The sequence below is a fragment of the Eurypyga helias genome, unplaced genomic scaffold (genome assembly GCF_000690775.1).
Source record: "Eurypyga helias isolate BGI_N326 unplaced genomic scaffold, ASM69077v1 scaffold38172, whole genome shotgun sequence".
Taxonomy (NCBI): Eukaryota; Metazoa; Chordata; class Aves; order Eurypygiformes; family Eurypygidae; genus Eurypyga; species Eurypyga helias.
Window position 1 is genome coordinate 1,001 of NW_010237229.1, and position 12,803 is coordinate 13,803.

The 12,803-nt window shown below is 44.2% G+C and overlaps 1 protein-coding gene across 1 annotated transcript; it reads left to right on the top strand.

Annotated features, from left to right (window-relative positions):
- Positions 1-1,524: 1,524 nt before the first annotated feature.
- On the top strand, positions 1,525-11,215 carry IGFBP3 (insulin-like growth factor binding protein 3; the record flags this gene model as incomplete). The annotated part of the gene is made up of 3 exons (XM_010147388.1): positions 1,525-1,757; positions 4,243-4,362; positions 11,084-11,215. Coding segments are annotated over 3 exons (479 nt in total), but the record flags the coding sequence as incomplete, so codon positions are not given.
- Positions 11,216-12,803: the final 1,588 nt, after the last annotated feature.

Genomic DNA, 12,803 nt, shown 5'->3' on the forward strand with positions numbered 1-12,803 from the left:
GAGCTTTGATTCCTCAAAAAGTGCAAAGAAGGACCCTTATGGCTCTCATTCATGAGTGAAGTTGCACCCCAAAGCTTGGGTGCAGGAAGGGAGAAGGGCACTGGGCCTGTGTGGCATGTGCTGAACCCAGCACCCCTGGCACTCGCCCTCCTCGAGCAGGATGGCATCATCTCCCTTCCATGCTGCATCATGTGCTACACTCCTGCTCTTTCCTAGTTTGGAGAAACTGCTGGAAATCGGCATGGCATGATGTATGCTACAGGAGCTTCTTAACAGCAGCTGTAGCAGGTCGCTGACTTAGTTTTTCCGGGCACAAAAGCATTAAGTAGTAGCACGTATGTGCAAACCTAAAGCCTAGTAGGTGTAGTATTTATATTTAGGAGATTCAGGTCTATAACATTTGATTGTGTCATTCCTTGCAAACTTCACTGAGAATGTGTGGGGGGAGGAAAAATACCCCTGTTTAAAAACAGGACATTAAACCACCAAAAATATACACAAATACCACCGAGAGCCTGCGTTAAACCCACAAAAGCCAGGAAATTTAGGCTTAAGACTTAAACTTCCTTAATCCATTTGCACTGGGAGTTGGATTTTCCTGGTGAATTATGTCCATTTCCAGCAGTGGCTATGCTAAAACCACCAGTTCCAAGATGTTAACTCAGATCCCTCCTCCTCTTTGCGTTCCTCCCCGTTCCTATGGATTGGCAGTGCCACTGCGCTGAAATTATTTAGAGTCAATGGGCTACGTGAACAGGGGCTTTCAGATTTAGCACTGCATTTCTTGGGGTTTGTGGTTTTTCAGTGAGCCATCAAGTACAATTTTAATAGAGATTTCCAGGATGTTCCTTGTACATCAGTTATCATTGTGCACTCTCAGTATGATTTCCTTAAAAAACAGTGGCCAGCAGCCAAGGCAGCAAGTAGTGGGACTCAGCTACTTAGCTGCTAGGAATATGCAAACTTGAAAATCCCCCTGGAGGAATTGCAGCCAGTTACAGTTACACTGCAGGAGCCTCCTAGGAGGGAGAAATGCAGCATAGACAAATACCTTAGAAGGTACCGGAACACCGGGCTTATGCGGTATTTTGGAAAAATGTGCTTCTCATGTATTTTTGTGGATGGTAGTTTCAAGAGAAAATATTTTTGAAGCTCATAATGCAAGCAGATGTGGGTCCTTCGACACTATTACATATTGAATGGCATTTTCCTGTCCTTTAAAATGTATTTTGTACACCTTCTGATTTTAGTAGTGGAAGATTGAAAACATGCTATGGTTTGGGTTTTTTTTCTTTATGTTGAATAAAATTAAGAAAAAAAGTTAAAAAATAGCTAAATAGTACCATGAAACTTAATGTGGTACAATTTATTGTATTAAAATGCCAAGTTGTTCTTCTCCTCATATATCGCTATTTTGCAAAGGAAAAGTGAGCGCGTGGGTTTAACCTGATGGCTTGTTGCCCTTCCGGATGCAGCTGGCAGTTGATTAACACACTTTCTTCCTTACATTTGTTCATCTCAAAGGAAATTCCAGTGATTCAGAAGAAGAAGAAGACAGGAGCACCAGCAGCATAGAAAATCAGGCCATCCCAAACTCTCACAGGGTGCCGGATTCCAAATTGCATCCACCACACATCAAAATAGATATCATCAGGAAAGTGCAAGCCAAAAATACACAGCGCTACAAAGTGGAATATGATTCACAGAGTACAGATACACTGAATTTTTCTTCTGAGTCCAAACAGGAGACTGAATACGTAAGTACTTTTGCAAAGGCGTTTCCCAGCCTGTGAGTGTGTAGCATGTGTGTATGTATATGCATGTTTTGCATATTACAAGATACATAAATAAACTAAATAACTAAATGGTGGTAATTGTGGTAGCCGTTTAGGGCATTCAGGCTGTTTAACTGGTAGAACTATTGGATCTGCAAATACAGATCGAGCAGATGGTGTCCAGCAAACCCAGAGTCCGAACCCACTGATGTTTATGTTGATATAAGTAGGATTTTCCCAAAGTCCTTTCTTAGAGATGGAAAGTCCTTGTTCCCCCCTGTAATTATCACACGTTTGTGTGAGTGGACTTGGGACAGGCTTAATAGCGTAATCATTAAATTTGGTTGCAAACAGCATTATTGGGTTACTATCATGGAAAAAAGATGTTTCATATTCAGAGTAGTGGGACTGTGTTTGCACTCCCCAGCGTGCGTCAAGGGAGATAAACTTGGGCTGGGTTGAGGATTGGGATCTTGATCAGTCACTGTTAGTACGACGTGCCAAACGCTGCCTCTGCTTGCAGCCATCACTCGGTGCTGCTGCCTCAGCGCAAAGGCTCATGGGCACACAAGCCGCCAATGCTTCCTGCTCAAGGCACCCAGTGGATTTGCAGGGCAGCCAGAGTGCGATGGAACTGAGGGGAGAATAAGTCCTCTTCCTGGACATCCTAGCTGATAACCTGGCAGTTATGCTTGTGCCTGTGCCAGGTGGCCTAAAACAATATGTCTGGATGTACTTTGTCGTGGCAGCAAAACAGTTGAGGTGTAGCCAGACATGGCTTCCCATCTGCAAGAGAACGTTTTGAAACTTGTGTGAGATGGGAAGTTGTGTCTGAAGAGAGCGTGGCCTCCAGGTTCACACACCAAGGGATCCTGGCCTTAACTGGGAGGAATGTTTCACTTCTGGGGTAGTTGGGCCTCATGAGCAAAGGCTCTTGAACCAGAATTAGTCCCAAAAGAACAGGAAGTAGGCCCTGGGGACAGGTGCCTTTGTCAGCAGATGCCCTTCTAGCTCTGTCTGCGTGTTAGCTTTTGATACTGACCTCTCTGACTTTGGAAGCCTGCTTCAAAATAATAATTTTATATAAAAAAAAGCTGTTGCTCTTTTTGTAGGCCTGACTTGGGACCAAATCTTTGAGTGTCTGTGATTTGTAGTCAGTGTGTCCAAGAAGTTTCTTTTTTAAGGAATTGCCAATAAGAGCAGCAATGTAAAGCACATGTTTAGAGCTTGTGAGACCGATACTGAAAGAAAACATCCGAAAGCAGCAAGGAAAACCTTTGCTAACCAAAAAAAAATCAATTTTAAACTCAGCAGAATTGTGGAGCCTGTATGCTTTCAGACACTCACATGAAAGGTGCTTTATATGAGCAAAATCTTAATATTACCACTTGAAAGCACAGATGTCATTACTTCACTAATTAGAAATTGCACCAAATGAATCTTGGTGTTGATACAGCAACTTAATTGTTTTAAGCCTGTGCAACCATGCAAAGGAATTATTTCAGGTCTCCGCTGAAGAAGCGGGCTCGCAGCCCGAGCCAGTGATGTGCCCAGACAGGAGTGTAGCTAAGCTCAGGGTTTGTAGGCTGCGAGTCTTGAATCCTGATCCCACTGCTGACACTGACTGCCTTCTTGGCCTCTGGCAAAATGTGAACTCCTCTGCTCCTGGTTTTCTGAGTGCAAAGTAGGGTTCATAACGTTTCCTCCCTACCCTGAAGGGCTGCAGCGGGAAATAATTAGTTGGCATTTGAGACATGCTCTTAAAAGTGGTTCTGGAAGTTCTTTTTGGCTCCATGTCCTAGGACTAATCCTCACTACATTGTTGTCAGCCTTTTGCAGAAGGAGAAAGTGAGGCAAAAAGTGAGAGTTACCTAATGAGAATGTTGCCTGCAACCTGTCTTTTGCATGGCTGCATCCATTTGGCTCTGTTGAAACGGGGAATTGTTGTCCAAAGTTGCAGTATTTTTATTTATACATTATGCCAAACTACTTGGTTTTTATTAGGTCCATTTAATTTAGGCTTTCAAATCCAGCTTTTCAAATCACAGAAATCAAATGACATTATGGAAAAATCTAAGTCGTGTGTTTCCAGTTGCCTACCATCTTCTTTTGCTGCTTGGTGCAAGACCAGCTTTTCCAAACCTGAGTTACGTTACGTCTGATTGATTTGAAGGCTAAGCCTTCCCACAGGTATATGTGGCTGCAATTTCAACTGGAGGTGCCAGTCTGTGCCTCAGCGTAGCATAGGGCCTTCAGTGTTTAGAAATTGGTTTATCCTGAGTAAAGCAGGTCAGAATTTTTTCTGAGTGGTCTGCCTCTTGTCGTATCCAGCTGTCCCTTTGTTTTAATGGATGTGTTTAGGCTTGTGATTCTTGCCCTGTAAAGATTTGTTAACTCTTGTCTGAAAGACAGCATTCAGAAATGAAGTTTCATCTGTGTTTTTTTTTTAAAACATACTTGTTAACAGGGTCCCTGTCGCAGAGAAATGGAAGACACTTTAAACCACCTAAAGATCCTGAATGTCTTGAGTCCCAGGGGTTTTCATATCCCAAATTGTGACAAGAAGGGGTTCTACAAGAAAAAGCAAGTGAGTACAGCGTCTCATTTCAATGAACGCTCTTCACCTTTCCTGCGTCCTTGCTGAAGGGCCTTGCTGGCATTATGTGTCATCATACAGAGGTAGTAGTTCACTTCCAGTTTTAGGACCTGATCTGGTAGTGCAGAACCTTGTAAGTGGGGATGGTGTTTTTATTTTCTGTTGGTCATGACAACAGATTCATTTGAGAAACTTCATACCTTCTCACACATAGGTTGGCTGATGTCCTAGATACTAATGCCCTTTGGTTTAAAAAAAGCAGTGCCTCCGTAATAACCCACAGAGCTAAATGTTGCAGTTGCCATATGACTGCAATAGATCAATGCTTTGAATTGTAAATACCTGCTGCAGAGTTCCTAGAAGAACCGCACTGGATCATATTACAAAAAGCAACTTGAGAAAGGCATATATCTGTACTTTATGTGCTGCACAGATCACTTCCAAAATCCAGGTCATGTTATCACGAAACCGATACACCAAGTAGTTACTCTGCAGCGAGGATGGCTTCTCAGCCCTCTTGGGTTCCGGGGTTGTGACCTTTCTTGGCAAACGCAGAGCTAAACTGCAGGTATTTATGCCTTGGTTGTGTTGGGTTGAGCGACAGCAGCATTCTCCATTCAGTGCTGCCCTTGAAGCTCATTGAGGAGCTTGAGGAAGAGCAAGACGTGCCAGGTTCTTTCTTAGTGCGCACAATCCCATCTAATTTCGGTGTTCAGTTAGTGACCTGCCTCCAAACGTGTTTCTTGGTGTAATTCCAAAATTTCCTGGATTCCAAAGCTTCTTTCAGACTTCCCTCGAGGTAAACCCTCTGTAAGGACAGATTTTGTTTGTGGACCATCTTGTCTCTTCCGCTTGGGTTTACACCAGCCGGCTTCTCTGTCCTGCATAACCAAAGGAGCGGCTGACTCTCTGTTAGTAGCCAGTGCTCTTCGTTGGTTGGAAGCGAGAGGCCAACCTCCAGCCGGGCAACCTTATTTTAGGAATGGCATCTCTCCATTTTTTTTTGCTTCCAGCTTTCTTAGAAGCAGCCTTTCCCTTCCGGGTATTCCCTAGAGCTCTGCATTAAGCTGGCAGTGTCAGGTGGGGTGTTTGCAGTAGCGGCAAGGTTTCCAGCCTCCCCTTCTGCCATCAGCCTGGCACTGACTGGACCTTTGGTGCATGTTGCTGAGCTTCTCTGCACACCCCAGCTTTTCCCAAGCAGGTGGTGGCAACTTCCAAGCAGGGATGGAGTTTCTCATTGTTGCCCGAGTCTCATTCATGTCCCACTGCATGTAAACTAGCAGAGGGCAGTGCTCGCATCTCGCTCTGCGTTGAAAATAGCCAGGCTGCCGTGTGGAGCAGGGCTAGGACTGTGTCTTGTGCTGTAAAAGCGTTTGCTTAGCTGCTCTGGAACAGCACATCACTTCGTGTTCGAAGCTCACGAGCACGCTGTAGCCCTTTTCCTTCTCTAGGTTTTACAGGAGACTGCAGATTGGTATTTACTTTGTTCAGCAGATCTTCCTTTCATCTGCCTTCAGGCTCTGAGGTTTTTGCTTTGTCAGCAAAAAGGTGGTGACTTGCATGCAGTCTCTGGCATTTGTGTGCAGTAAATCAGATCCATGGTAAGCACATATTACAGTGCTTTACTTGAAAGGATGACTGTGAAGTGCAGTCATAGTTCTTCCACTGAGACAGAAAAGAAGGAAATAAGGAGGGGGAAAAAAAAAAGGAAAGACAGATAATATAGTTACTGAGTCTTTGTTCCTAGAAGTTGGTTTACGAGAATTAGGGGTTGGAGCCAAGACATGCTTCTGCCCTCTGTGTAGTGTCTGTGCAACCTGGCGGATTTTAAACTGGTCTAGGAAGGGTTCCTACCCTGTGTGCCACAGCGTGTCCTCTCAGCAAATGTAGAGAGTGCAGGGGCGCTTCCGTACCTGGCCAACCTTGGCAGGCACTGTGCCAGTTTACACAGGGCCAATAGCTTCAGTGGGAGCTCCAGACACCTCGGGATCCTTTAGGAGATGCCCACAGATGGAGCCATGGGAGTAAATACTCTACACGAGATGCAGTTGGAGTGCTTCTCCTGTAAATGAACCTCAGTCAACCCTGGGAACAAAAACAGTGTGTTTGAGTTTCCCTTGTAGAATTAACTCCTAGAAAAAAGCATCAGTTTGAGAGGTGAGTGAGTCCTGTCCAGGCTGAATTGGCGGTCAGCAAGGCGATGTGATGGTTGTGTTCCTTAGGTTTTCTTTTTGGAGCATCAGCGTGTAGGTCTGATATTGTAGGCACCATGAGCAGGTGTCTAACCACATTAACAGAATGCTGGGCTATTTTATTAATTCCCTTAATTTCTATTACTACAAGCATTCAATCTGTAATTCAGTTATATTCTGTCATGACAACAAAATTCAGAGTTATGGGTTAGGAAATAGACAGTAAATCCAACAAAAAATGAGTGTGAGCTTGGTGTTCTTAATGCTGGAAACAGCTGGCAAAACCTAGGATGATAATATAGATAACTGCATGATGGCAGGAATCTGATCAGTTATGATGACCGTGAAAATCATGAAAACTCCTTCGTGAGGCAGTTCACATGTTTGTATATTCTGCCTCCTCGGTCACCTGCTTTTCCAGTCAAACTGAAAGCAGTTATTTTTCCAAGACATTTGTGGATATCTAGAAATTGACTTTTCAGGAACAGCCATAGGGAATAGTTTGCATATATGAAATGATGTTAAGAACATAAATTTATCTGTCAGGTCATAACATGAAAAATATTTCACACCTTGTGTTTATATATAAGCTTTCTTACAATCAGGCCTATTAAAATTTAGGATTTTTTTGTCTTAATAAATCACATATGTGAGGTGGTACTGTTCTCCTGTGGCATATTTATATGAAATAGGTTGATAGAGGCACATTTCTGCCTCAAGCATGGGGGAAAAGTAAAAGGTTTGGATGAAATTAGAATTATTATATGGGGCAATTGCAGTAATTGCCCCATATTTGTATACTGCAACCAGATACTCACCTGAATGTGAGTTGGCATTGTTCCACTGAAAACAGAGCTGGGCTCGGCAGGAGCCAGAACGGCCCGAGGTGTGTGTCAGTGCTGTCTGCTGTCTGCACCGGGAGACCACAGTTGTAGCTCCACGGAGACCTCTGGGCTGACCAGGAATTCAGTGGGATACCATATGCTATGCCGTGCCCCACGAATGCCTCTGTGGCACTTCTTTGTGGAAGGGAGAGGGGCAGGTGGCATGGAAGCTGGCAGCTGGTGTTTCTATCAGAAGTAATTACTGGCTCCACTGCTTGGGCAGTTTTCCAACTTTTTGGACTTCTGAAGTCATATAGAAGAGCAGGGCAGAGCCCTGAAACGGACGTGGAGCACAAAATTCAGAAGAGCGGATACTTAAATCTCTATTTTTTCTGCATGAAGAGTCCACCACTTGTGTAGGGAGTGCAAGCTAGCTGCTTCGGGATAAAAGCATTATTTCTGAGTTGGAAGTGCTTTAGTGTTGACAGCGTGGCTGAGGGGAGAGTGGAAGAGGTAAATTGTTTCCTCACAGAGCGTCATTTCAGCTGCAGAGTGATCTAAGGGTTTCATTTTCCAAATGGGTTGTGTAGAAGAAATTAAAAAAATAGTAGTAGTAGGGAAGGTCTTCCCGTAGACCAACCAACTTCATGTTGTAGTTAATTCTGAAAATTGGTTATGCAACTATAAAAAGCAATCAAAACCTCCAACAACACGAGATAACTTTAATTGATCATTTGTTTTGAGAGTGATGCAAGCCTATGAATCAGCGAGAGTTCTGTAATGTACTTCATACAGTACTTCTAAAAGAGGAGGCTGTGTTACTATTATTAGCAGAAGTGTAGTTTCACTGCCAGAGCTCCAGGCTGGCAGCCAAAAGCCCTGTGCTCTACTTTGGGCTCCATCTGTGCCTGCCCTCTTGGGGAAAAACAAATCAAGAACTGCTGCCTCAGTTTCCTTTGCTGTAAAATGTGAATTGTGCAAAGGCTGTTGTTTATGAATTCCTCAATTCTGAGCATGAAGAGCAATTTAAGCCCCTAAATACCACTTAAGCTAGAATCCAGTCCAGTCGTCACCAAAACTGAAGGAAAATTTCCCACTGACGTCAGTGGACTTTGAGCAGCCGCTCGCGGGAAGCCTGGAGAATACACACAAGCCCTTCTCAGACTTTTGAGACAATAAATGTAAGTTGTAAAACTTAACCTTTAAAGATTTAGTACAGAAACCAGCCAAACCGGTAACTAGAACTCAAAGGCAGCTAACCACATGGTGTAGCAAATTGTTAATGTACCTGTTCTCCCAGTGGGTTTGAACTTCTAAAAGACCACTTCTAAAAGTTCAAACCTCTCCTAAAATAAGCTCTCATCATCCTCCTGCTGTCCGTTTGCACAGGGCTAATACAGAAAATACAGACTGAAAATTCCAGGAAGAAAAGGCATTGCGTTACTTCTGCATGAGGATTGTTACCCAAAGATATATCACAAGGGTAGATTAATTTGCAGTTATGGTGATTAACATTACTTTGTTTGCTCTAGAACAAAACAAACAAGATGGAAACTTGTTCAGAAATTTGTGTCTCCCGTGTGATCTGCTCCCAGCTCTCTTTCACACATTTCCCGTGAAGACTCTCTACCTGACTCCATGCTGCCACAAATGGTTTGGCTTAGGGGCTGCTGTGCTGGTACAGGCTGTCCCAGGAGTCACCCACCTTCACAGTTACATCTGAAATACCACCCTTTTGCCTGAGGTCCCAAACCAGACTTGGAAAGGGTCAGGCTCTTTGGGCAGCATGTGAAACCCAACACTTGCTTGTTGTTTCCTTGTATACCTGCACATGGAAAAGACACTTAGCTTTGCGAGCCACCGCCATACTCACAGGGGAGATGGGGACATGCCTATGGACTCTGGAGGAGGAGCACTTGAGCGGTAGTGGCAAAGTTTACCTGCCTTGTACCAGCCTGAACCTCTGAAATACTTGAATCGTCGTGTGATCTCAGAGGCAGCATTTGCTCTGCTTGCATCGTAACCTTCACAGTGGAGGGTCACAAGTGGCTTCGGTCTAGTCAGTCTAGTCTACCTTCCTCTCTGTTGGTGATGCAACGGATGAAACCTCAGTCTTGGAAAAGCTGGGTATATTTGTGTCACTGCCTTCTTTGTAAGTCTGTCCTGACTAAGCAGCCGTCTCCATTATCATTTGCAGCCAATCCTGTATCACCAAATCTCAAAACTTAAGCTCTCACTGGAGACTCTCTCTGTCTTGGCAGTGAGGTTGGCCATGGCGAACCTAGTGAGATAATCTGTCCTGGAGATGCAGTCTCTTGAGTGAGTGCAAAGCCTTGTGGGGTGCCAGAGGTTCACAGTACGTACTTAGTACATGCTAGACTTTATGCTGCATTTTTACTGCATTAGTATTTCTAAAGAAGGCCAGTGTCACTGTCTGTCTCGTGGTAGTTTCAGGTTGGACAGCATTGCTGGCAAACTCCGCAAGGCAGCTTCTCCAGCTGACCTAGGTTATGGACTGGTATATGAGCAACCTTGTTTATAGGAAAATATACATGGAGCGTTCTAGCACACCTAACAGCTGTTGACGTGATAACTCCATTACAGAAGGATTATGTATCTGTTGATAAATGTCAACTACAGTAGTGAAATTCCTCCGGCAAACAGATGCAAGCCGAGGGTGTTTATGGCTTCAGTGGCTGTCTTTGCCAGGCCTGTGCTTTACTGTAGAACAAAAACGTTACCTTTCTTTTCCAAAGATGGGTCCCAGTCGTTAGCCTGGACCATTGTAAGCAGTCCTGGTATTCACAGGGGCAGCTGTGCTGCCTCAGATAATGGGGGGTAGTTCATGAGGCTGTTTTCTGGTAGTTCTCAGAGCAGTTTTATTATGGACTAGTAGTCATGTTATTATTATGGGCTGGATCCAGAGCAGCAGGGCGAGGGAGGGGATTCTCCCCCTCTGCTCTGCTCTGGGGAGACCCCCCCTGCAGTTCTGCCTCCAGCTCTGGGTACCCCAACAGCAGAAGAACATGGAGCTGTTGGAGCGAGTCCAGAGGAGGCCACGGAGATGCTCTGAGGGCTGAAGCCCCTCTGCCATGGGGACAGGCTGGGGGAGTTGGGGTGTTCAGCCTGGAGAAGGGAAGGCTCCAGGGAGACCTTAAAGTCCCTTCCACTGCCTGTGGGGGGAGCTACAAGAAAGCTGGGGGGGACTTTTTCCAAGGGCAGGGAGTGACAGGACAAGGGATAACGGGTTTAAATGGAAAGAGGGAGATTGAGATGGGACATCAGGAAGGAATTCTTCCTGGAGCGGGTGGGGAGGCACTGGGGCAGGTTGCCCAGAGAAGCTGTGGATGCCCCATCCCTGGAAGTGTCCAAGGCCAGGCTGGATGAGGCTTGGAGCAACCTGGTCTAGTGGAAGGTGTCCCTGCCCATGGCAGGGGGTGGGACTGGGTGGGCTTTAAGGTCCCTTCTCACCCAAACCATTCCTTGATGTATGATTAGACCCAAAGGTGTTGACAAGCAGAGAAGGAAAGCTTTTATTGTTATACTTTGTAGTAGTAGTAAATACTCTTTTTGATTCTGTCAGATATGCCCAGGATGTGGAAGTGCAGCTGTCAAATGAGCTGGAATCCGTTCTATGAAACAGTAAGAGCAGAGAAAACAGAAATGATGCTAACTGGGTCTTTCATTCTGTTTTAGTGTCGCCCATCCAAAGGACGAAAGAGAGGTTACTGCTGGTGCGTGGATAAATATGGACAGCCACTTCCCGGGTACGATGGGAAGGGAAAAGGAGATGTCCACTGCTATAACTTGGAAAGCAAGTGAGGGCTGGCTTCCAGCCCTTCTGGCATCTGTGCGTGGCTGCTGGACCTCGCAGGGACCTTGGAGGGGCTGGGTAAACGCTGTGGACTGCCTTGTGCATGGAGTAACAAGCTCTGCCTCCTGCGGAGGATGGAGAGTCACAGCCCCTGCGGACCACCACCACCACGCCTTGCGCTTCCCATATGACGTGTGGGGATCTCTGAATTCCCACGTAAACCTGCACTATTGATACCCAGAGAGAGAGGATAACAAAAGGCACTTCAGAATGGATTCAGGGAGTCCCCACTGACTTTTTAAAGAACAGCCTGTGACCAATTTTGATCCCGAAAGATACTGGTTTTTTATTCTGAAGAATTTATAAATTGTAAACTGGTAAAAGTATTAAAGGGAAAAAAGAAAAAACCAAAACCACCACCAAAAACAAACAAACAAACAAAATCCCACAAGGATTTAAAGGTTAAGCTGTTTTTACAGGCCTGATGGGAAACTTATCTTCACGGGTAAAAAGTTTTATAAAAATCTCAAAGAACTTCTTAAAAACCCCCCATATTTCTAAAATAAAGACATGGCTATTTTTTTTTTCTGTAAAATATATTATGAATATTCTGTTAGTCTGTATTTAATATAATTGTTTTTTAAACAAACCTTATTTAAATGTAACATGTGAATACCAAATACTACGCAGTAATTCTAATGTATACTTCTGTATGCAAAGAGAAAGGAAGGGTATGGCACGATCTACAAATATGTATAGATCCATGTGCATACACACTGACCTGTTCTAGATGACAGAACTGAATCTATAGAGCAGAGGAAGTGTGTCCAGAAGAGATTTAAGGTTTGCAATTTGAAATAACTACAAAGGCCAAGATACTATTTTAATATTTTTTTAATTGTTTTATTGGTATTTCTAATATACCCGTCACTGAACTATGCCACTGGAAAGGATAACAGTTGCACTGAAGCTCTTGGTAAAGCATTCTTCTCTCTGTCCTTCGCTTCAGTTTATGCAACAGGGCTTACATTTCCTCCGTCTCCTTCTCACACTCATCTAGAATATTCATGGACAAAAGCATTGCCATTGCAGTACCATCCTTTCTATTTGTTTATTTATTTTGAAAAGTATCTATTCTGTGTTGCCTTGGTACAATACCGAGGCACATACTGTGTAGGAGGGACTCCTGCTTAGAACGATGACGACGAGATGGGAGGGGGGATCGTGGACCTGGGTGTTGAGACCCGTGTGCTTCATTTACACTACACACGATTGTCGCTTGCTTCGACTTCGGTAGAAATTATTTGCCTGCACCTAAGCACAGAATGAGAACCGTTGGGTTTAAATATTTAAAACAACTGTCTGCCATCATGTTGTGTGGCCTTTTAGTCGGAAGAGAAGGGATTTGGTTTTGTTCTGGTATGTGATGCTTTCACATAGGGAAGACTTTGGCAACATTTTTTGGTTTTTTGAGGCTGATTGTTTACTGACAAATTCTGTATGATAATGGGATCTGGATAAGGAAAGGTGGCCTGTGAAATGTAACAACTTTGTGGAAAGTAATGCCATATTTTGTGTATGTATTTATTTATATATTTTATA